This window comes from Lepisosteus oculatus, chromosome 6 (genome assembly GCF_040954835.1).
Source record: "Lepisosteus oculatus isolate fLepOcu1 chromosome 6, fLepOcu1.hap2, whole genome shotgun sequence".
Taxonomy (NCBI): Eukaryota; Metazoa; Chordata; class Actinopteri; order Semionotiformes; family Lepisosteidae; genus Lepisosteus; species Lepisosteus oculatus.
Genome location: NC_090701.1, coordinates 49,227,373 through 49,252,836, shown reverse-complemented (window position 1 = coordinate 49,252,836; position 25,464 = coordinate 49,227,373). Strand labels below are relative to the sequence as shown.

The 25,464-nt window shown below is 37.9% G+C and overlaps 3 protein-coding genes and 1 non-coding gene across 7 annotated transcripts; all 4 read left to right on the top strand.

The window, feature by feature from the left end:
- Positions 1–5,285: 5,285 nt before the first annotated feature.
- On the top strand, positions 5,286–6,675 carry mos (v-mos Moloney murine sarcoma viral oncogene homolog). The gene has a single exon (XM_015353408.2). The coding sequence runs from the start codon at positions 5,527–5,529 to the stop codon at positions 6,550–6,552; it is 1,026 nt and encodes a 341-aa protein (XP_015208894.1). The 5' UTR covers positions 5,286–5,526; the 3' UTR covers positions 6,553–6,675.
- A 3,631-nt stretch (positions 6,676–10,306) lies between these two features.
- On the top strand, positions 10,307–12,393 carry rps20 (ribosomal protein S20). The gene is made up of 4 exons (XM_015353619.2): positions 10,307–10,420; positions 10,932–11,031; positions 11,344–11,417; positions 12,175–12,393. The coding sequence occupies exons 1-4, from the start codon at positions 10,418–10,420 to the stop codon at positions 12,355–12,357; spliced, it is 360 nt and encodes a 119-aa protein (XP_015209105.1). The 5' UTR covers positions 10,307–10,417; the 3' UTR covers positions 12,358–12,393.
- Positions 11,199–11,264, top strand: LOC138239481 (small nucleolar RNA U54). The gene has a single exon (XR_011189972.1). It is a non-coding gene; the product is annotated as a small nucleolar RNA U54 (small nucleolar RNA).
- Positions 12,394–13,897: 1,504 nt separating the features above from the next.
- On the top strand, positions 13,898–25,309 carry LOC102695862 (kinesin-like protein KIF20A). Of its 4 annotated transcripts, none has more exons than XM_015353535.2 (19): positions 13,898–14,215; positions 14,526–14,632; positions 14,793–14,888; positions 14,979–15,098; positions 15,276–15,414; positions 15,709–15,893; positions 16,778–16,889; positions 17,003–17,191; positions 17,729–17,840; positions 18,605–18,667; positions 18,759–18,905; positions 19,680–19,842; positions 20,346–20,525; positions 21,246–21,385; positions 21,978–22,143; positions 22,525–22,648; positions 23,341–23,411; positions 23,936–24,055; positions 24,974–25,309. In XM_015353535.2, the coding sequence occupies exons 2-19, from the start codon at positions 14,537–14,539 to the stop codon at positions 25,211–25,213; spliced, it is 2,463 nt and encodes an 820-aa protein (XP_015209021.2). In that variant the 5' UTR covers positions 13,898–14,215; positions 14,526–14,536; the 3' UTR covers positions 25,214–25,309. The 4 variants fall into 4 exon arrangements, with proteins under 4 accessions (XP_015209021.2, XP_015209020.2, XP_015209019.2 ...); XM_015353534.2 differs by lacking the exon at positions 13,898–14,215 and adding an exon at positions 14,222–14,318; XM_015353533.2 differs by lacking the exon at positions 13,898–14,215 and having other exon boundaries at positions 14,325–14,632; positions 19,683–19,842.
- The last annotated feature ends 155 nt before the right edge of the window (positions 25,310–25,464 follow it).

Below are 25,464 nucleotides of genomic sequence, written 5' to 3'. Positions count from 1 at the left end.
GTCATATGTACACAGCACTGCCATCATCATGTTCTGCTTTGCATTGCAAAGATGAAGTTCTCACCAGCATTTTTTAGATATTTTCATCCTTCTGGTTACTGACAATGTGTTTAATCTTATAATAGTGCAAGAGGTCCACATGTTCAATTCATTTTATTTTCCTGATCAGTCCAATAAAAGTTCAGATGTATTGTAAAGAACGTACTACAGTTAGCGCCAAATCAATTCTCATCCATAACTACAATGTCGTTGAAATTGGGATTTTTTGGAAAAGATATGAAAGTATGCATTCACTATATGTTACATAAAAATGTTTTAAAACTAGAAATAATTACATATTATTCTAAACTGATGCTGTTCAAAGCTATTGACACTGTAGGGGTTTTGTGCATTTACTGGGACAATTATTAATTGTAGCAGTAAGTCACAAAATGATTCTTTGATGGCTATTAGAAAACCGACCTTGCGGGATAACTCAGCAGCACACACACACACGGATACTAATACACGACAATACATTTATTAATACATATAAAATGTGCATATAAACATAACAGATCTTAAGAGTGAGGGTTAGCAGAATACAAAAGGTATATATTCAATCACGAAGAGTTACAAATACCAAGAGGGACATACAGTCAGTATTCCATTCATTTATACCGTTTCGTAAATGAACTTTGATTACAACTTCTACACTAGAAATGTAGCGGCAAGGCTTCTTAAAAATACAGGAATTAAGTTTGCTGCTCCCTTGCCAGTCTCTCTCTCTCTGTATCCTGCACCACTGAGATGAGGGAGAGAGAGACTGGCAAGGGAGCAGCAAACTTAATTCCTGTATTTTTAAGAAGCCTTGCCGCTACAACACCAAGGCAATCAGTAATTTGGCTCAAATAGCAATGACAAGGCTCTGCTCAATAGGGAATTTTCATTCTTTCATGCAGAATTTTCCCAGCTCCTGGATATTTTGCAGTTAGTGATTTATTACCTATAGTTAAGGCACAAATGTTCTATTGGATCCAGGTCTGGAGGTGGTGATGTCAATCAATAATTTTGATCATATGCTCCTTTAACCAGTCAATTGGGAGGCATACAGCATGGCACGGTGGTGCAGTGGTTTGTATTGCTTCTTTGCCTCACGGCACCTTGGGTTCAACTCCTGCCAATGCAATCTGCATGGAACTTGTAGACTCTGTTCTCCCAATGGAAGAGTGTTTTTTTTCCGGCTACTCCGGTTTCCTCCCACATTCCAAAGAGGTGGGTTAATTGGTATGAGTGTACTGTATGTGTGTGTCCACCAATGGGCAGGTGTCCCATCCAGGCATCTTGTGCCTGTTGTCTGCCAGATTGGGCTCCAGCATTCCCTTTGACGCTATACTGGGTAAAGTGGTTTAGAAAAATGGATGAATGGATTTTGAAGTATGCTTTATGCCAATTTCCTGTGGCAAAGTTCATTTGTGGCCAAATGTGAGCTTCTTAGCAGCTGAATCACGTATTTTGATAAAGTAAAAAAGGAAAAAAAAAACATTTCTGTGCTAATCACATAACTGGGCATAATGTACAAAACTCAAATTGTGCTTCATTCAGTTACAGCCGTATTGTCCCACTTATCATAGGAGCCAGTTAGTTGCTGTTATGTGTCTGTTGTTTCCATGTTGCCATGGAACTTTGCCACAGACACCAAATTCATGAGGTCAACCTCAAACAGCAGTGTTAGAAACATTGCATCCCAGAGATGCCAGAGCTTTTGAAAATTCTTCATTGTTGCTCTTGGGTGTGAGTTTGCCTCCTAAACCACTTTTCTAGCTGCAAATTTGAGTTAAACTTTCTTATGGCAACTAAACAGCTGGATACACCATTCAAAATTACAGTGCTTTATGGACTTTTTTGTACATCACTAGAATTGTTGAGGTTGAAAGCTTTTCTCTTCAGACAACCATCTGACTCACGCCATGAAGACATGGTCCTCACTGTTTTACTTCTGTATTAAGCCTATTTTAATATTCTGAGATAATCAAGGTGACTCTTAGAAGTTTCAATACAATTTCTGAGGCTTAGTAAAACTTCCAAGTGACCTAAAAATTATCAAAGGATTATATTTACAGTATTTTCAACATGTATACAGACAATGTACTGTTTAACTAAACTTTTCACGTATGCTAGCAATATATTCAGTATCACATTTAATGTTTTTTTTACATCTTAAGTCAGAATGATTTAATTCATTTTAAATCAGAAATTTTCATTAATAATTTTTCTTTTGCTAAATGAAATATTAGTGGCAATTCAAGGGAATAAATAGGCTTCTGTATGTATATACTGTATATTCATCCTGATATACATTTAAACTAATTTTGAATTATTCATTTTACATCACTAACCCTTACAGTCAGTGTATCTACAGTATGCCCATCTTTACACATCACAAACATCTTTCAATCACAGCTTTCTATGTTGTGGGAGTTGTTTTTGTAAGAATGCCTGAGGTTTTGCTTTTTGTTGCAGCTGCTTCTGTTTATGTGAATTTGAGGGTTATATATACCAAACCTTCTGGGTTGTTGCAAATGCTACAAGGTTTATTGATGTGGGTTTTTAAAAGACTTTAATTTACCACTAAAACACAAAAAGCTGTCTCCAATAAATCATGTGATTTATACGTTTGTTGCACTGGCTTACAATGTACCAGAGAAGCTTTGTTTTTTACACTTTAGAAACATGAATGAAAGTGTCTGCAAGTCACTTACAAGCCCCGATACTATGATGAAAGAGAAACCTTCATAACAGCCTTCAGGAATCTCAACGCAGGCCAACAACAAATACAAAGACAGGTAAAAAGTGTTGCACTCTGGTACTGTATGTCTGTAGGAATGTATTTTTATCATAGGGAAATATAAATGAACTGAAAATGTACTAAAAAAAATAAAGTGGAATTATTCCTCAATCACTAGCCCCTGTTTCTTCCTGTAAAAGACCCTGGATGACAGGATGGAAGTAATCTCAATAAAATAGTTTTTTTGTAAAATACTGAGCTATATAATATAGTATGCAGTGTATCTCAAAATAATAGTAATCCCTTAAATTATTACATATTTTTTTGAGTAGCAAATAGACTGGAGTAGCTCTACTACTTGATCTTTGTGATCATAAGTTTTTATATTGTAAAGTCTCAGGTTATTCAGATTATGCGGTCAAAAACATTAGAAAAATACTTCTGTCCAGAACCAGAAACACCATGAAAGACATGCAGTATCAGTCCAAGGTTAAAGAATCAACTGTGCATTAGCTGTCAATCACTTTCAAGTTAGCAACAGCATTTCCTTAAAGAGAGTGGGGGCTATTTTGTTCTGTAATAATGTGGTTTTTAATAATGTTTTTAGATAAAGTGATATTTACTGTATCCCACTGATGAAGTTGGTATTTTCGTCCATTCACCCTAGATTGTGTGGTCATCCTAATCTGTGGATAAAAGGAAGGCTTCTTTACTGAACACACACACTCCTGTTTGTTTGATTAAACAGATCTCAGTGAAGCCAAAAATGTCCAAAAACATTAGCACAGTAATTTTTATTAGTGTCATGTTAAAGGTTATGCCTACAAATAGTGATATCAAATGAAATAACATCCAGTTCAGGGACTTTAGCATTCTCGGCTATTCAATTTAGTCAATCTTTGTTTGTCTGATTGTGGTCTCTTGTTTGTCCACGAAGCTTGCTAACGCTTCATGAGTGATAGAGCCTCCGACTGTGCCCTAGAGCTCAGGCATTCTATCCCCAAGGATATCAGTCACTAGTCCTAATCGACTTAAAACCTTCCTCAGAAAGATGGTTCTGTAATTGCTGCCTATTATTATTATATTATTATTATTATTATTATACCCATCTGAACTACCCACCTGAACTATTATTATTATTATTATTGAATTACTTTTGGAACCATAAATACAAGCTAATGGTGTGATTTTCCTTCCTTGATATTAAAACAGATGCATTTTCACAGATTATTTAAATGAATCACAAAATTAATCAAAATGAATGTCAGAGAAAACCATGATACTCTAGAGGAAACAAATGCACACAAAAGTACATTGCTCCACCTCTTGTGGAACATACCGAAGCACAAAATTAAAAAAAAAACAATTTTAAATTTTAAAAAATATATTTTATACAGTGCAAATCAAGGTTTAAGTGTGGTTTTCCTATTCTTGAATTTACAGCAATTACAAAAGCAGTTGCTTATAGCTATAGTAGAAATACTTTAAGTATGTGTGCCTGTGCTGTCAGTCATTCCTGTTACAAGGACTTGCATCATGTCATTGCTCTCTAGCACTGATTAAATCACTGGGGTGTATGAGTTGGCACTGACTATATAACTATGAATGAGAGGCTCACAGAATTGGACAGTGTTTTCTGTCTTTGATTGATACCTTCTTGATTAGATGCTTCTCTTGCTATCATCGATAAAGTATCTATCTCTTTTATAGGAATGTAACAATTCACAGCCATTACCAGTACATTTAACTGGGCTGTTGAGATTTGTCATAGAACTTTCCTTTAAATGAAATCTTTTATGATGAACTCCCCTCAGATGTTTTTTTTTACTGCGACACAGTCCCTTTCCATTATTAAAGCTATCTGTGTAGATACTGTAAAACGTTATTAAACTTAACCAATAAAATTATGCTTTTCGAATGACCCAGGTGGAGCTTTAAAATAACCGAATATGTTAAATGAAAACGTTCAAGACATCTTGTTTGAAAAGGGGTATATCATACTATGGTCCCATGATATGGAGACAGACACCATTCTTAAATCATTTCTTAAGATGACTTTCTCCTCTTGAACTGTCACATATATTACTGTACTCTTTATAAAATCCGTTTCAGTGTCGATTTTACATTTAGGGGAAAGAGGCGCGTGTAAATTCATCTGTATTTTTCTGTGCTGTAGACCGCCGAAAACAACGTTTTTGCATACATGCAATTTAGTTTTATAAAGAGACTGAACGTATTCTACGCGATGTATACAAAACTAGAATTAAAGTCTTACCCGTGATAGTACATAAAATTGGAACATATTACAATGTTGAAATATAATTAGAAATGATTATAGATAATTATTATATATTATAAAACGTAATAATGTTACAAAACACACAGTTAAAATTAGGGAGAATAAAGTAAAATAGCAGGATTAAGACAAAAACGACGCAGATTAAAAGATGTGCCATCTTTTTGAAAATGTTTCCATGACAGCTAATCAGACACACGTGTCACCGTATTTTACACGAACCACAATATGGGTACCGACCGCTTTGTCGCTGCCGGTACCTTTCTCCTATTGGTTGAAAATCATCATTTAATTGGATTAACCTGGGAGGAAAACAGCAGCAAGCGGGGCTAGGTTTTTTTTTTCTCCCTTTAACCGAGTTTTGCTAGATGGGTTTCAAACGATGAATGCTTTGCTGACGGCTTAACGACCAGGGTGACCAGACCGCACAGATGACAGCTATTTGTGTGTTTGGGGGATAACAATGCCTTCTCCGATTCCGGTTAGCCGTTTGTTACCAAAGGAATTTTACCCAAGCATTGACCTAGGACCATGTAGTAGCCCCTTAGAGAAGCATGTGAAAGACTCGACTCTACATTTACCATCGCAAGGTTTTAAAGCTCGGAATGCGCTGAAGCTCTGGTCCTGTGTCATACAGTGGAAACAACTGCGGCTGCTTCATCCCCTCGGCTCGGGTGGCTTTGGGTCGGTATATAAAGGAACCTACTACGGGAAGACGGTAGCGGTGAAGAAGGTCAAGAAATGCACTAAGAACAGGCTAGCCTCACGACAGAGCTTCTGGTCTGAACTGAATGCCGCCCATCTGCAGCATGAGAACATTGTCAGGATTGTGGCAGCGACCACCTGCATTCCCGAAAGCGTGGAAAACCAAGACAACATAGGCACCATCATAATGGAGTTTGCGGGAACAGCCACCTTGCATCATGTTATATATAACCACGCACCTCCCCTGGAAACAGAAACGTGCTTTCGGTTTTCCAAGGATATTGCTAACGGCTTACATTTCCTGCACTCGCATTGCATCATTCATTTGGATCTGAAGCCTGCGAATGTACTGGTCACTGATGGCAACATCTGCAAAATTGCAGACTTTGGCTGTTCCCAGAAAGTGGACAACTACAACGACATATCCCCTGCAAGACCCCAGAACTGTCACCTGGGCGGTACATACACTCACAGGGCGCCTGAACTTCTAAAGGGTGAAAATGCATCTTTCAAAGCAGACATCTATTCGTTTGGTATCACCTTCTGGCAACTGATGACTAGAGGCCAGCCATATACTGGCGACCGCCAAGCTGTGCTGTATGCTGTTGTGGCGTATGACTTACGCCCCGCTGTGACAGACGGTGTGTTTAACGAAACCCCTTTGGGACAAACTTGTAAAGCCTTCATGTGCAGGTGCTGGAACAAGGACCCTAGGGAAAGACCTAGCGCCAAAGAACTGATAGGTAAAGTTGAAACGTTACAGGACCTATTGACGACAATGTGAAAATAAAAGGCGCGATAGCTGGTGTAAGTCGACATTGTCTTGTTTACTGTGAATTGTTAACTTTTTAAATGTCTTTTATTACTAGAATGATGTTATCTCGTTTAAATAAATTATAAAATGGAACACGTGGACCGTTTTGTTTACCTAGGTTTTAACGCATTTCTTTATATTTTCTGTACGGCAAGATTGCTATATCTTTACACCTTATTAATGTTCTGGGTTTCTGTCCTACGTAATTGTGGCAGATTTATAGTAGAAATTCCAGAAGAGGGCGCAATGCCGTTTTACAAACGGCTCAGCCTTCTTTGCAGCGATTTTAACCAAATTATGGGATGGAAGCTTTGCTGCATAAGGAATACAAAAATAACGTTAATTTATGTTAATGTTAACATTTAATTCCCTTGGGGAAAAGTAGTATTTTTGGTACTATGGGTAGATTGCATCTGTATTTAAATTAGCGTGACTTGTCTTATTCAAAACTAATTTTTAAAACCAATTTAAACAGCGATAAAAAAGGTTTTTAAATGTATATTTTAAAAAAGACTTAATACACCAGTAAGGAACAGGACATACTTTAAGCTTGGGGTTTGCCTTGAAACCACCTCTATAAAGTAGGGTGTCTATACTGTATAACTCGAAGTCTGGCTAAAATGTGATTAAATAAAATAATCTAATCTGCTACTGGAGGAGATGAAACGGGACCCAAGCTGATGGCCAACTTTACTACCTTGCCTAGCATGGTATATTATGTTCTATTAAGAGGAAAGTTCTCCCCACATTTTTTTATCTTTTTGCATGCATTCCAATGTGTACTACGAACTATTTTCTTCAAAATGATTAGACCAAATCATTACATATTTTATTTAGAAGAATAACCATCAAAACGTGTTTGAATTAGTTTTAAGAGCATGTATTAAAAGGGGGGCTTGAACTCCCCTTTTATCAGCTTTAACTACTAGTCAACCAACCTTTGCAATATAGCTACATTCTCATCTTTTAGAAACCGTGCCTGCTTGGTCAAAAACAGACATGTTATCTCTTGAATTCTCCTTGTCTTCTACTCCCCTCCATATTGTCCCATTTGTTTTAGTTCTAACTTTATAGCCAGACACTACACCAGGGACCTGGATACAGACTAGGTAATTATTACCTTGGTCTCTGCTCTGCATTGCTCTATAGGTTCCAGTTACTTTTTCCCATATTGAAAAATGCCATAACATTTTGTCTGAGGGAGGAGTGGTATTCAATCTCTTAATGAAGTATACATGCACAAATGCTTTAAGACTACTTTAAGACAGTCAATGGTTTTGTATTAGAGATTAGGGGGGTCTCCTCAGGGCTATGTGCTGTCCCCCATCCTGTATATTCTTTACAGGTGGCTGTAGAAGTCCTTTTGAGGACCAACACATCATTAAGTGTATTGATGACTGCCATTGTCAATCTCCTGCAAGGTATTAACACTGGTCATGGGCCTGCTGTGGATTATTTTGCTGACTGGTGTAACTAGTCCTCTCTTCACCTTAATGTGTCAAAACCCAAAGATACAGCATGAACTTTGACTTTAGAACGCAACCACCTGTGGCAAAATCAGCAGTTGTTGAGGAGCAAGAAATTGAAATTGTTAATGGTTACAAATATCTTGATTACAAACTAATCTTTGATGAAAATATGGATGCCATATGTGAGAAGAGCCAAAAGTGATTTGTTTTTCTTGAGAAAACACTGCTCTTTTAATGTGCGTACTACAACAGTAAGTTTATTCTATAGAACCTTTATTGAATCTGTTCTAACATTCACTGCAGTCTCCTGGTTTACCTTAATACACGCAATAAAAACAAATGAAAGTGAAGGTAGCGAACAAAATTATCGGTGTACAACAGCTGCAACTGTCAAGCATTTACATCAAACGAATAGCGTAGAAGGCCAATATGCAGGAATTATTGACTTTCATGACCACCCCTTGCACAGCAAAGTTGAGCTTCTTCCATCAGGGCATCTTAGAATAGGACTAAGTTATCCTTTATCACCACAGATATAAAGCTGCTTAATGTGGACAAATGATTGTATATTTTACATGGGTTTTTTTATTCTTATTTGTTCATGGGTTCATATTGTATTAAATATAAACTGCAAAGGAACCCCTAATGTTAATTCTGTGCTAAAGATAAAAAACAAACTTTTTCTCCTGTGAAGCCTTTCTCTTGTGTATAAAGGAAAAAAATAAAAATTGTAATGAGAGTTTTGAAGCTTGTTTTCAAAAACATTTTTCTGTTATTTACATGTAAGTAGTGTAATTAGCAATAAGAGCTCTGAATAGTAGTAGTTGCCTCTGATACAGTACATGCAAAATCCCACACTGAGCTATAATTGAACTTACAGTATTCCTGGTCTTTCCAAAATTTGCACAGTAATCCTCTCATGAGAGAACTCATTCGGTTTCTTATTAAAAATGTAATGGGTGTTTTTAATGGATGTTTTTTGTATTTCACCATCTGTTTGAAACTACTGTATATCTGTGAAAACCTAATAAACATTGATTAAAAACATAATGGAAACAGCAGCTAAATATATTATTTGATGCGACATTACAAACACTTGTTCAATCTGTGGCAGATGTGGTCTATTTCAGTTTGCATACATTCATATAAGGTTAAAATTGACTAAGATTGATTTGAACATATGATCTTCATGTGACAGTCGTACTGTAATCAGTATTGATACTCCAAGTCATATGTTTAAATCTTGTTTTATCCTTGTCCCAAAATGGTGCTGTCCCGAAGCTCTTCTTTCAAAGTGTTGAAAAAATATTATTTTCCCCTTGACTCCACACTCACTGCACAGTGTGTTTACAACACACTGGGGTCTATTCGGGGAGTTACACTCTGACAGGGGTGCGAAACCAGGGAACTATTTACAAGAATCCGGCCGATGTCACCAGACTGTACGCCCATTTTGCAGCGGGTCAGCTGCACTGGTCATCGGCTTTCCTCGTCCCCGCCCTGACCACTACTACTCCCGTCCTGCCCCTCGCCGCGTACCCCAGGCGATTGCGCCACAGTACGCCCGCCTCCATTCATCAATGTGTCATAGCCGGCATCAGCTGCAGTGACAACACGCCTGCTGCTTATATACCAGTGTTTACACTACACCCGAAGAAGGCTCCATAACCGAAACGTTGTTTCTCTTCTCTTTTCAGCATGGAATAAACCTTAACTTATTCCTATATATACTAGTATTTATTCGTGAGTTGCTATGTGGTTTATTTTTTTTTCTTTTACTGTAAGGTTCCTATTTATTTTTCCATTTCTTTGTCGTATTTGTGTATAGATCTACACATTATCCTAGCTAGCATTATCGCAGCTACCCACCTGAACTATTATCCTATCCGTATCCGCCTTTGTGTTTGTTATTTTTCTTTTCTGTATTAAGTCTTATAATGTTTAAACCTAAGCCTGTGAACAACACCTAATGAATAAGACTTGTAAAACCGTGTCTTCAGATGTTTCGTGCCTCCTGCGACAACGCCAGCCGCCAACAGCGGCACCCACTAGTGCGCATGACCGGTAACCGGGCTTGGTTTTGGTTCCCTGTTTCCGCGCCCGAAGCGCCTACGTCACATTCCAGACTCCCGCGGTCACCAATAGGCTGAATTGGAACAGAGGACACGGCCGCCGCTATTGGCTCTCCTCGGCGGGAGGGGTCAGAGGTTGCCCAGTGCCCGTATGTGTTGTATAAAACCCTTGGCCGGCCTGCGCTCTTTCCTTTTCTGCAAGCCCGTGTTCGTGTCTCGGGTTACTCTTTGCTTCCTGGCTCACCGCTGTTCGCTTGGATTTCTTTCGAATAAGTCGGTCAGGAACATTAAAACATGGTGAGGACGAAGGTTTCGTGTTTTTGTTCATGCAGCTTACTACAATAAACAATTTTGTGTGAGCTTTACAGTTCGAGGCGGCGTGATGAAGGCCTGCTTTCAGTAGCGACACGTGTGGTTTGAGACGAGCCTCCAAAGTTATAATAGCAGAAATGGGTGCAGAACTGGGCTTTATCAGTATTAGCGTTATTATGTGGGGTCCCTAGATCGCATGTTGGCAGTATTGTCCGCTGATTAAAAAAGGAAGAAAAACATGGTTATACATTTTCTGTAAGTTTTGTTTTGAATCCATTCGCGCTAATTTTGTTGTACTCCATGCTTTCTTTTAGCAATTTCTCTCCGATGGGATGTTTTCCCCTGATATAAGAGGTTTTGTCCCTTCTCTCCCTGTAGCGATTTTCTGAAAAGTTCGAAATTGGCCTAAACGTTCGTTAACTCGCAAGCACCCGGGAATCGCTCGGTCCCACACATCCTTCATACACGTGTTGAAGATCCCTGTCTTTTAAAACAGGCATTCAAGGACACTGGCAAGGCGCCTGTTGAGGCTGAGGTTGCGATCCACCGCATCAGAATCACGCTGACCAGCCGCAATGTGAAGTCTTTGGAGAAGGGTAAGTGAATTGGGTCGGCTCGAGAGGCAGTACAGACCGGAGTGTAGCTGTCAACGGGTGTCAGTGAAATGCATGATGACTGGTTGACTGTTCTTAAATACCAAACTGCTGTAGTTTTGTGATCCGTTCTGTCGGGTTTAGCGTTATTTGCTGTAATGCTGTTGTCTTGGCTATGAGGATAATGTTTACAAATGACATACACTGATTGTGTTATACGCTATTCTGAGCCATTCTTGTATGTTCCTGCCGCCACGTTGGTTGGCGCAGACAGAGGTCTGAAAGCTGTTCCCCTGTCTTTTCCATGTTGTCTAGTGTGTGCTGACCTGATCCGTGGTGCCAAGGAGAAGAACCTGAAAGTCAAGGGGCCTGTCCGCATGCCAACCAAGGTACCAGCCAGCTGCCGGCACTGCATGCTGGGGTTCCTTGCTTTTCCGTATTGGTGTACAGCCAAGTGGGGAGCAAGGTGTTTGTGCAGAAGAGTTAACTTCTCCTAATTTTGTGAGGAATTAGACAGTGGCCTATCTATTTGTGCCATATATTTGAATGTCGTGCAGCACCAATGCATTGCTTGATTGAAAGGTATTCTCATAAGGTGCTGAGCACTTACTGTAATGCTTTCCCTTCATTTTGTGAGCCATCTGTTTTGATGGATAAGGATGTATGAAATAAAGATCCTAAGAAAAGGCATTCATTAAATGCATTGTTGACATCTCTCTCTTGATTGGATTAAAAGTATAGCACTAAGTTTTAGCCTAGAAAGTTATTCTGTAAATGAGTTAATTGGTGCCAGATTCATACTAAACTTCTATTCTTGGTACTGGAGATTTTAGAGAAAAATTCAGCACTAAAACTTAATGTAGTAAATCAAGATATTTCTTAATGAACCTCTTCACAATGTCTGAATGGTAATCAGGTTGTGAAGGGCTGTTCTTCATCCTGGGGGTTAACTAGAGAATTTAAACTAAAAAGGGTTGTTAGTGTACATTTGATTTGAACAATTTAACAATTTACTGTGCTTATGTATAGTGATCCCTGAAAGGATGAAAGATTTTTTAAATACTCCCTTAAATTGTGAAAATACCAACAAGTGGGTATATACCAGGAGCTTGATACTGATTTCAGTTTTTTTTATTTAACCTTTAGACTCTGCGGATCACAACTAGGAAGACTCCTTGTGGTGAAGGTTCCAAAACCTGGGATCGTTTCCAAATGCGTATCCACAAGCGTCTCATCGATCTTCACAGCCCGTCCGAGATTGTCAAGCAGATCACCTCCATCAGTATTGAACCTGGTGTGGAGGTTGAGGTCACAATTGCAGATGCATAAGGTTGTTTTGGAACTGTAATAAAGTTTTAAAATGAATGGCCTGGGTGTTTTCTTTTTAGTCCGGAGAGATGCTTACTGATACCAAGGGCTCTTAGTTCCTTGCCTTACAATAAAGGATCTTGATGCATTTTACTTATTGGTGAAGGGGGAGTGGGGAGCTTGACCTACTTTTATCGGGTCCACTTCAGTGACCTGAAGCAGGCATTTTGTGCTGACAAACCTATTACACTACAAGATAGTGTGAAATTGCTTCACCAATTCTGTTCAAGTGGCAAGCCCTTACTGTGGGGGAAGTGTATGTATTCCAAGAATTCCACTTACAATACCAATGTAGTTTACCTTTGAAGTCTAGACCCAGCTTTGGTCCCCTGAGATCTGATGAGCGATGGAGATCGCTGAAAGGCTGGAAGAATATGGAGGGGGTGGGTGTTGAATTTTGAACAGTGCAGTTCTTTTAAATGCCCATAAATTTCAATCCTAGATTTTATTTTAAAAATTGCTTTGGTTTAATGTATAACCTTTACAATAGTAAGAACAATTCAACTAGTCTTAATTTGTATTCTCAAGATGTGGTGCAACAAAAACGAGCAGATAGGGTTATCAGGAGGCCCTGGGCTAGGAAACCGTGCATGTCAGGCTTGAATTTTAAGTTATCAGGTGGAATTTTAAGACTTTTTAATCCTAATAGTATATTATAATATTTCAACAAGTAATCGGTTTATTCCATGCTGAAAAAAAGAATACGACGTTTTGGCTGAAACGTTGTGTTCTTTCTTTTTTTCAGCATGGAATAAACCTATTGTTCCTTTGCAGCCTACGCATGCTGACGCAGCTGCCCACCTGAACTATTATATTTCTCCGAATTACCAATGTTTTCATTTGCTAAACTAAAATTCCCAAAGCATGGAGGTCCGTGACTTTTTTTGGTCTAGGTAGGAGTTCTGAAGTTCAGTTTGTCATGCATGCACACGTGCAATGAAATGCTTAAACTTTAAACGCTATTTTAAATTGTTTTTGTTTCTTACAAAGTACTCCCGCTTAAATTCTACATTTTATTCTTGGATGGATTAAATACCTCACAAATTAACGAAGCTAGCCAAATTGAATCCATTGCACAGAGTACATTTAAATTTAAGATGTAGTAATCTATTTTAGATAGGAACTATCTACTGTAATTTTCAACGTACTAATTACTGCACGAGGAAAAATACATTTTCTAGCCGCCTCCTCAGGTTCAAGGTCGTTGCTGAACCAATCAACGGGTGGAAAGCGGGGTACATCCTGTACGGACGCCAGCCCATTAGAAAATTATACATTTGTCGAATTAAATACGTTGCACTTGGTTTAAAATAAGAACGGGATACTGTTCAATCTTTGAAAAAAGTATACCGGATTAATTACCCGACTATATTGTGTTTTATTTACTTGAATAGAAAGGTTCATTTTAAAAGTCTGAAGGGGAGTTGAGCGTTAATCGAGGACACTGAGGAAGCAGATATAAAAAAGTTGTTCAAAGTGGGGCTTATATTGGGAAATGACCTTTCGCACTCAAGACAAACAGTTGTTAGATGACAACACCTGCCTAGTCCTGCAATTATTTAATCTTGCAAAAAACAACTAGGTCAACAAATATTATACACACACTATTTCGAATTAAACACGAAACGAAAGTTATCACATTTAAACAAAAGTTGATTTCACAATCTTTTTGGGACCGTAAATATTTTATACCCCTTAATATAAGATAATATTGGACAGTCATGTAATTGATGTTGTCAGCTAACGCCTGGAGCCAGGGACGTTGCTCACCTGAATTTAATTTTGCTTATCGTGGGCTTTTGGAGCTTGAGGTTCTAAGGTTTGGCTCATTCAATTACATTGAATCGCTTCTCGGAGCAGAAGTTATAACCTCTTTTGTATTTAGATGACAACGCTGAACTTCTTAGAAACCGTAGATGAAGGTGAATCGTTCTTTATTTTGTTCGCATATAGCGTAAAAATACGTTTTAAAGTTTTAGATATAGTACAGCAGTGTCTCGTCATTCAAGCTGAGCCATTAAGGGACGTTCGGCGTTTTGTAATTTAATCTGGACTCAATATATTGGTTTTCTTAGAGATGTCCGCGAAAATCGACTTTACTGATGAAAGCTCTGTACTTGCGCATCCAGATAGGGACGCCATGGAATCCACACCGCATGACCATCACTTTGACAATCTTCACAGAGGTGTGCTGTCCGAGCTATCTACAATATCTGCGACGACAGTATCGGCACAGGTGCGTCTTGCTCTAGTCGTTATTCCTCTTATTGTGTACTTGCGTGATGTATTAATTTAAATACCCAAAATAAAGTTGTTCTGCGGTTTAATCATCTACATGCAATGCCACGGGAGAATTCAAGACCATTTACTGAATGTCCTTCTCCTGATGAGTTTAGGTTGAGTCAGGAGGCAATTTGGAAGAACAGCAGCTGAAAGTCTACCTGCGAGTGAGGCCATTTTCCAAGGAAGAGCTCTCGAACAATGAGGATCAGGTAAAATGGGTAGAAATACAAACGTGCACAGTAAGTTATTTGAATATTATGTTTCGAGTTGTAAGTAGCAGCCTATGCTTTTTCTCCTAGGGTTGCGTGGTTTTGGAAAACTCTGAAACTGCAGTACTGCAGGCTCCTAAGGACTCATTATCAATGAAGAACAGTGAGAGAGGGATTGGCCAAGCTGCGCATAAGTTTTCATTTTCTCAGGTGCTTTTATTGTAAAATCTACACTTCCAGATTTGTAGATTGATGACTAAATTGAGCATGTTCACCAAGAATAAATCTGCATTCCTTTTTTTTTAGTGTGCTCTTTTAGTGAAAGAGCACAGTGCAGTACATTTCATTGCAGTGTTCCTTTTGCTCATCTTGTTTTTGTTTGTCTAGATCTTTGGGCCAGAGACAACCCAGACCCGTTTCTTTGAAAACACAGTGAGAAGCCTTGTGTATAGTTACCTAGAAGGACAAAATTCTTTGGTGTTCAGCTATGGGGTGACCAATGCAGGAAAAACCCATACAATCCAAGGTATATAACATTAATATACGTGTTGTGTGTGTGTACAGTGTATATATAGTGTACATGAGAGACTGTTGTTAGAGGAGAATGTCGTAATTAAATCAAGTATTTTATGAACAATGAAGGGTAAGACTACTGTTAAGTTATTTAAATTGTCAAACACCAAATGACTACTTTGTAGTATCTGACACCTTATATCTATATATAGAATGACCAGTTTAATCCGCTGTTGAAATTAATTGAAAGTCCTATGATTTTTAATATCATTCTAGAATTCAAGTGAATATTTTTTTTTTTGGGCAGGATCATCAAATGACCCTGGCATTTTGCCACAAGCTCTTGATGTGATCTTTGACCATATCAAAGGGAGGAAATACGAGCACATGGATTTGAAGCCTTATCTTAGCAATGATGTCCAGTATCTAGATCATGATCAGGTCAAGCAGGAGAAGTGCACAAAAGCTGCTGTGTTAGCATTGCTGAAAGAGGTTTGTTGTGCTTTACCTTCCTCATATAGGCATTTTTGGAAAAATAAATTGAATACAGTCTGAGTAAGTGCATTCAATAAAATGTTGTATGACCACTTATACTGTATGTCCTGTAGTTTGTGACCCAAGTGTAATACTGTTTTTGTTAATAGGGCTTTGTGGATGGTGATAGTGCTCTAGAGCCTAACGGTGCTACTCATGAATTCATACTCATTAACAACCCCTCGCTAATCTGTAGCTCTTTCCAGTTTCTATCCACAGCTGCTTTGATATCCTGTAGATGTATAATGATGCAAAATATTTGGATATAGCTTCTTTATAGTTAGCATGGTGTCTCGCAACAAGCGTAATTGAAAGAGTGATTTCTTAACACAGTTGTTTTTTGAATTTTCCATGTATAAATATTATCTTCGAACGATTGGTACCAAAAATGAAGCAGTTAATTGTTTTCAGTCACCAATGCTGTCGACTTATTTTAAAGGCAGAAGCTGTATTTTCCTCTACAGTTGTGACTGATTTTGACCTAAATTCTTTTTTAATGTTAAATTAAAAGTTTTACAGGAGGGGTTCCCTAAAACCTCCCACAGTAAGTGGATATGCTTCCAAGGATATCTTACCATCGCGGGGAGACTTGCTTTTTTATGGAGGCACTAGTATACTGCAATGTCAAGGAACAATGTTGACATCCAGAAGTACTTATGGAGGATCTATCAGATTTTGATGATGGTGAAAAGGAACTGCCATTCCAAAATATATTCATTTAGTTAATTTTTAATGTGTCTCTTCAAAACTGAGTTTTCTCCTATGTCTTTAACAGTTCTTTGCATTTTCAGAATTTTAAATGCAGCTTGTTCTTAATTCAGCTTTTTCTTTTGAGCGTCTAGGAAAATGAACAATCTACAAAAGCCACCAGAAGCACTACCAATCTTAAAGGCATTTTAAAATCTCAACCTGAAGCCAGTTTCTCCTTTTCGTCAGTATCCTATGATCAGACAGGTAGTGCAAGGATTCTTCTTTCTAGGAGGCTAAATATTGCCGGAACTTTGCTTTTGAATTGTACTTTAATCAATTTGTAAATGATTTCTCTGTGCCTGTTTCCCCCCAATCAGCTGGTCCCTTTGACATGACTGATTCAGCCGCTGAAACAGATTCAAGCCTGTTCTCTGTGTGGGTCTCTTTCTCTGAAATCTACAATGAAAGTGTGTACGACCTACTTGAACCCATCCCCACTTCTAAAAACAAGAAGCGGATTGCCTTGAGGGTGTGTGAGGACTCTTCTGGAAACTCGTATGTGAGAGGCAAGTTCTTTGAATGCATGTCTTTGGAAATACAGGAACTTCTTGCTTCATTTAGAACTTGATTCCAATTTACATTTTCTTTCCCCACGTTACCTCCTTCTATGCTTTCAACTGTTTTGATGCACTATATACCTTTTAAGGTTAAACTGGGGATTTGATCAGTTACGAGATCTATTGTACTTCATTTGCTTTTAAAATGTTGGAATATATGACTAAAGTAAAAGTGTCTGCTTTTATATTTGTGAGTACATACTGCAAACATGAAATCAAAATGTATTGCATGGGAGAGTATGAATACCTCCAAAAATACTTTTCCTGGAATTTATAGTGTGGTATTTGTGCAAATATCAGAACTGCTCTGCACTACAACATACCGTATGAAAGTACTGTACTTCCTTAGGTTTGAATTCTGCTGTTAAGCCTAATGAAAGATCTCATTTGCTGGTCCTGTAAATAAGATGCTGAAAATCTCATTAGTGGCATCAGTCAAGTAGTATGTGCCCATTATTGAAGAGTAATTTGTATTAATTTCTGCAGGTTTAAAGTGGATTAATGTCCAGAGCACTGAAGAAGCCTGCAAGATCTTGAGAGTAGGAAACAAAAATCGAAGTGCCGCCTCTACAAAGATGAACCATTCATCAAGCCGAAGGTATGAGGCTTTTACTTAAAACATTTATGGGAACAATTTTTCTTCCTTTTCATATAAAAATTGATGGCCCCCATGCTGTGGTTTTAATAATGACTGATTAACTTATGATTTACAGTATTGTAGTAGCTGTACTAAAATCTGTATACAGTTATTCTTACCTACTCATTTGCACATTCATTTATTTATTTGATCTCCTAGACTACCCTTTTCTCATTGCTCATTGTCCTCCCCAACTCTTCCATGCTCCTGATGAGGCTCCATGGTGCTTTTTTGTTTTAAAAAACATCACACATGGATGCAACTTCTTTGTCAAGCATCTTACAGTTGTTTTATGAAAGCCCCGTCATTCTTCTAGAACACTTTTTAAAAGTATTTTGGACAGCTGTGCGAGAGGTGTTTTTTGTGACCACATCATGCGGTACAAATAAAATCGAAGTGTTCATAGAGCGGGACTTCAATTGTATCACTAGGGTTGTTCCCAGATGTGTTGGGCGATTGGTTTGACCACCTCTGTCACTTGGAATTCTTTTTTTTTTCCTTGTGATAAAAGTAACTTTCCACGCCTTATCAATCAGTGGATTGGAGCAAATTAATTGCTAACATCTGTACATTTATTCTGAAACATCTTAAGTTGTAATCTTTTAACAACTGGGTAAAAGTTAATTTCTCAAGGTTGGTTTTCTCTTCATCTGTTGACCTGTTGCAATATCAAATGTTTGTCACGCCTCCCCTTCTGACTCTTGATTCTTGATTCATTTTGTTAGCCACAGCATATTTACTATCAAACTGATGAAAATTCATGGAACTGAAGTCCGCAGGATGTCTGAGTAAGTCTGGGCAAATTATTTATTTAAAATGGCATATACTGTACTTTTAAAAGGCTATGTGCCAAGTAACTTTTTTCCCCCCTTGCCTTAGACTTTCTCTTTGTGACTTGGCTGGTTCGGAACGCTGCAACAAAACTAAGACCTTTGGAGAGCGCCTGAAGGAGGCTGGAAATATTAATAATTCACTGCTTATTCTGGGAAAGTGCATAGCTGCATTGCGTCAGAACCAGAACGCCAAGTAAGTGATTTGTGTTGAAGGTTTGCGGGACATTCAGACAAGATCTTACTTTATTAGATGAAATGGATGCAAAATTACATTGGCTTGTAATCTCTTATGCATGCGATGGGTTCCTGAAAGGGCTGCACAGGAAAAATGAGCTTCTTCATGGTTTTCTTTCATTCGGCTTCTACAGTACTTGATTATTAGCCACACAAAATCCAAAGGTTTTAAGATTTTGTCTTGAATTGACAAATCACTTAAACTTGTATCTTTGCAACTGGATAATGAATATCTTTATGAAGAACATGGCATTCGAATCCTCTAACTAGCAGTTTCAAATAAGGAATCTGAAATTTACAGCAAATGACTTTGAACAGGAGCCAAATGACGGAGCCACAGGTACTGGCTCCAGATCACAAGAGGGAATAAAAAATTAGCAAAAGAAACTTGAACAACCTGTCACCTCATTCTAGTGAAGATGTCCAAGATGTCAGGCTTTTAGTGCTAGTAATGTAACTTTACCCTCAAATTGTTATCGGTTTGAATGAAAATGGGAAGTTTTTTTCCCTACTTGGAATGCAATTTTTGACTTCTTTGAAGTCTGGATTTAAAGATTTTGTAGTTATTTCAAAGAGTTATAATCAAAGAATTTTAATCCAGTTGAGTACATCACAATTGGAAGGCAGTGCCGATCTTGAACAAAAGAGCATGTTTGTGATTAAGTGTGAAATTGTTTTTCAGTTGTTTGATTCCTGTTTAAACAATTTATTTTTTTTTCTCTCCCCTTGGAAGAAGGAATGGTTATGTCCCCTTTCGCGAGAGCAAACTGACACGTCTGTTTCAGTCCATTTTCTGTGGGAAGGGCAGAGCATGTATGATTGTGAACATTAACCAGTGTGCTTCCACCTATGATGAAACTCTCCACGTGATGAAGTTCTCTGCTGTGGCCAAACAGGTGTGTTGCTCTACTCTAGCCAGTGGAATTCTATTGGCATTGGTTTTGAACAAAAACTTTTCTTCCTTTCAGAGAAACATCTGGTTTGTGACTCAGCTGTTTTTTTTTACCTGCTGTATTTGTTGATCAGCAGCAGTCTGGTTTATCTGAGGTTACATTTCTAAGTTCATTCTAAATTAGGGATGGTAATTGGGTCCTTAGTAATTACAAAGTAACTGATTTTCTGGAATTTTAAATGTTTAGAATATATTTTATACAATCTGGAGAATACAGAGGTCTTAAAGAAAAGGTTGTCTTTTTTTTTTTTTTTTTTTTAGTTGTGGTCTGCTTTTGTCATCGAAGACCACCTTTATTTCAAATCCACTTGTGGACTGTGTAGGAGCTGCTATTTTGCACACTCTGATTAACTGTAGCTTACTTATGTGATTGTAGGTTTAACACGTGGTAGTATAGTGCTAAACTTCTGGTATTTTTTCATGTGATGCATTCTTTATTCATTTCAGGTGGTTCAAATAATACCTTCCAAAACCCTGGAGAGTATAGCCCCCCGATTGGTGGGGAAGGATGGAAAGCCCCTCATCAGAGATGGAGTGATTGATAATGAAGCCCTTGAGATGTACTTGTCAGAAGAAGAATTGCTTGATGATGATGATGAATCTGACATGTCAGTCCTGCCTCAAGAGGTATTTGTCTTGCTGCCACGTGTGGTGAAATGCTAAATCATTGGAGGGAAGCGTGAGGGAGGTTTCTTCTTGCTCATCTTCCACCCTTAAAACCTCTTTTGAGGCTTTAGGCTGCAATGTGGTATTTTTCAAAATGGAAGTTAGACTTGTGCAGATTACAAGTGCAAAATTAATGGGTGAATTTGATGGGTAATCATGTTATCAAAGTTTCAGCTGAAATCAGTTTAAGGAGTAATTAAGTACAGTGCCCAATTACAAACTTTTCCAATGTTATTTTTCCATACCTACTGTATATATATATAGAACTTTAAGCTGTAGTATACTGTATATCACAAGGGCTACTGGTGATTGTAATAGATTTAACATTGTTGCATCTTATGCAGCAGTTCATTTACACTTGTATACTTCTGGTATATTATAACACTATATTGAGCAAAGGCATGGGCACTGAATATGAAGCAGTTTTTTTTTGGAATTGCTGTACAAGTAGCTTTTAATCCTCAAAGACACGGTAGTAATGGTCAACTCTCTGCGCTCCAGACTTTCAAACCTGTCCTCAATTCCTTTCCAGCACCATTATATGGCAACTACTTCTTCAGTGTTCTTTTTATGGAGTAGTACACCTGCAATTAATTTTCAATAGTCTAATTAACTTTGATCTAAAAAAGACTTTGTTGCCAAATACTAGAAAAACCTGGTTTGCCTGTTTTACCCCCCAAGGAACTTCTGAATATTATCGAGACCCTTAAAGAGAAGCTGCTTGCTGAACGGCGTAAAAATGTCGTCCAGGAGATTGAAATCCGTAAAGAGATGGGAGACGCAATGCTCCAGCAGCTCTTGGAGAGTGAAGAGATCAGAAAGTAAGGGATGGAAATGATCCTGAATGAGTTTTAGAAAGGGTCCTGTTAAATTCTGTCTAGTTCTGTAGGGGGGGAAATACATTGATTTTAGTGTCAGAAGTGGATTTCGCTGGTTTTAATAAATTAATTTCTAATGCGGATATAAATCGTTCACGATTGTGGCAATGTCATTACCCCAATATGCTGCGAGCACTGATTTCAGCTCTGTATTAAAGCGCTCATAAATTATTACTGTATGTTTTCACAGCAGCCAGTTCCATAAGTCATCTGAAAAAAGTTTGTTTCCTGTACAAAATGTTAAAGAGAAAACCATTCATTGACTGCGTAACCTGGATTAATACTATACAAGAGCAGAATGTTCACAAACCCACATACAATAGAATTCATTGGACTGTCTCTTTCTCATTTAAAAGACTGTGGCAGAAGCAATCTTTATAGGCTTGAACTGCATGATCCATGTTTCATTGGTTTTCAAGAAGTTTGAAATCTGGGGGTTGTTTTGACTAGTTTTATAACAATATGCAATGTAAATTACATGTTCTTATCTTTTCCAGTTAGAATAACTATGAACCTGTTCCCCTTTTTTTTACAGTAGGCAGATTGAAGAGCTTAAGGACAGCTACGAAGAAAAACTGGAGAATACTTTTGAAATGTACAAAGATGCCATCAAAGAGCACGCCTATCAGTGTGCTTTAGAAAGAGTAGAAGAGGAGTATGTACCTGTGGATGAATTTCTTGCTGAACAAGAGAGAGTTCAGGTACCTTTGGCTTCACCCAGACCTTTTCTGTTCAGGCAATCTGTACTTGAAAGAACATGGGTGATTTTTTATTTTTTTTTTCCCCACCTTTTGAAAATCTCTTTCCTGATTCTGTTTAAGGTTTATTTGAGATTTGGTTGGCTCTTTTTGCTTGTACCACTAGGTTTTTCCACGAGTGTACTTCACTTTACCTTGTTCTAATGGTCTAATAATTTTCTTTACTCCTTCTGTGGTCCTTTGCTCAATAACTGGGCTCTCTGATAAGGAACACCACAAAGGACGTTGGAACGAATACTGAGATTTCAATGTTTTTTTTGATGAATTACTTAAGATGACAGAACATTTTAGATTATGGTGTGCTATGTTCTTTTTTTGTTGTAGGATTTGACGAAAAAGCTTGCTGAAATGGAGCAAAAGCTTAGAAGTTTCCAGAGCAATCCTTCTGATCCACAGACCATGACAAGTTCAAACCAGTATTCTCTCGAGTTTGAGTCTGGCTCCTCAGGTAATATATTAAAAGTGCAGTTGTGGTGTAAGGTTTTCACATCCTTTGCTGAAGATGGGGGTTGCATATAGTACTACAAATATTCATGGTGCAGGAGAAGCTGTTAATAGGAATGACCTTGGTGTAAGAAGGTATGTTTTATTTACAGCTGACAGATTTATGAGTAGTGCAAGATTTATTCTTTGTTTTGGCTGTAGCATTTTATTCCCAAATAGCTTTCTGGTGGACACGGCTGAATTTTAAGAAGGTTATTCTCATGAAAGTGATCAGGACCACACATTGTTTCAGTGTGTGCACAACTTTATATTTATCTCTCGTTTCTTCTTATTTCTCCGACAGAACTCTTATCGGAGATATTCCTTTGTTATTTGTAGTGTACTCATTTTGGCAGAATTATTCACCTCTCTGTACATAGGTGTCACCTTTCAGATAGGATGTTAAACAGAGACCACTTCCTTCACTATGGGGTGTCCTGGTTAAATTCCACTATGGACTAATTTCTCCCTTGGTTCACTGTTTAATGGGGTTGCACTGGTGGTACAGTAGATAAAGTAGATTTATTCCTTTATGCAACACATTATACTTTAATACTGCAAAAAATGTTTAATTTCATCCAGAAGGAAAAAAGGACTTATATGTTCTATAAATAAAAAAGAAAGCATATTATAAATCCATGATTTGTTTTTTGAAAGAGTCAAAGAGAAACGATGCACTTCCTGAGGCAAATGCCTTGTCTGAAAAGCTGCAAGAAGAGAAAAACAAGGTAATTGTTTTTGTAGAAGTTCAAGTGTGAAGCTGCATCAGCAGACTTGACTGCAAAGGAACAGGAAAAGGTTAATTCCCAGCTGAAAGCTGGCAAGATTTTTCAGCAAGGGATTAATCCATCTGTTTTGTGTATGGCTGCCCTAGAACAACTGTTTTAAATCAGGTATTTATCCTGAATAAATCAGCCAAGGTTTTCAATTTGTTCTGAAGAGAAGTTAGTTTCCTTCTCTGAAGAAGTGTTAAGAGTAATGTAATGGTTCAGTCACTCAAGTGATGTTGTGGTATTAGGAATCAATGTGTGAAGGATCTTGTATTGTTAAATAACTTCTCATAATGTGATGTAAGCTTACAAGCAAGTTTTCCATTGCCTTTGACAATGGTATGCATTCTCCAGATTAAAACCCAGAGTCTTATCGTATGCCTAAACGCATTTTCAATTAATGGATGAGATTTTCAATGTGCTTTTATTCACTATAACAAGTCTTCTTTCCTTCTTGTTTCATTTACATCCTTTTATATTAGGTAATTAAATCTTTGGAAAAAAAGGTTGTAGAACTGAATAAAACCCTTCAGGAAGCTGCAGAAAGCTTTATGAAAAAACAGACAGAAATTAAGGTCCTACAACAGAAAATTACTGACCAGGTAAGTGCTTCTTTTCATTTAAGATTATATTGTCTAATTAATGAGCTGAATTGGATTATGAATTAACTCTAAATCTTCAAGATGATGAAAAGTGCCTTTAAATAATGCTTGTCCGATTTTAACAGATGTTCCAGCATGACAGTGTCCCAAAACGTATGTCCGATTTAATAGAGAAATGGTTAATTGCGCCCTAATTTTTTTCCACTTGCAAAAGTTCCCAGACTTCAGTCCAATTAAAAATGTCATTTAGGAAAGAAATGGAAACTTCAGGGTCTAAAGGATCTCGAGAAATGGTAAAAAAAAAAATCTGAGCCCCTCGGATGCTACAGGATGTTTTCTAGGTGAAACCCCACCAGAGGGTGCGAGTGAAAATGACCCTTGTGTTTTCTGGATTTGGACGAATATTACTTTGCTCACGGCAGTGCTAATTAGAATGACCTTTTCATCAGTAGGTCCCATTATCTAGTCCATCACTCAATTTTTTCAAGACAGAGCAGTGGCTCCCAGTCCAGGTTCTGCTGGTTTTCATTCCAGCTGAGCTCATCTCCAGTGTTAATTTGGGACTTATTGTCTAAATAAGCAAGGAGGTCAATTTAGTCAGCCCCCAAGTGTCACAAATACTCCACTTCAAGCAATAAAAGTGCATGTGGGCACTTCTGAAACTGGTACAGGGTTGATACCAATTACAAATCCCATTTGACCATTAAGGGCTATATCAAATGTACACATATGGCCTGATTTAGAAAACAAACCAGTTAGCCTGTGGTTAAGAACTTAACTATAGAAAAAATATAAAAAAAGAACAGACTATATACCTCCAGGACAAGGATTGGGAACTACTGATCAAGAGCTTTTCTGCTTTAATTCCTCTTGCATGCTTGAGTATCGTAATTCAGAATTTTTGTATGCATTCCACAGGACCAGGAGATCGAAAAACTGCAGAATACCACCTTGGAACTAGAGACTTTGGTGTCACGACTTAGAGAAGAACTTGAGCAGCTGAACAGGATTTCAAAAGAGGCCCCAGAGCAGCCCAAGCCCAAGAAAGGCCTGCTTGCAAATATAAAGGCATCCGTTTCCTCTCCTGTTAAACTGAGCAGAACGTTGAAGAAATCTGCTAAGAGCACTCAGAGCTCCTCGCGGAAGAGAGCCTTGTGAAGAATTTGTTGCTGTGAATGTTTTTAGAAATGTTAAAAAGTATTAAAGAATATTAATGTCAAATATTTTATTTTAAATAAAGACCAAACAATGAAATGTGTTGTCGGTTTAGTCTTGTTGCACCGTCAGTCCTGGAAAGTCCTTTTCTTAACCTGTTTTGCTCTGTTAGATGTGCTACAGCATGAATCCTTGCTCACCTCTTTATTCAACTTAACTGGAGTGATGAAAATACCCGAATGCTTTGTGGGGGG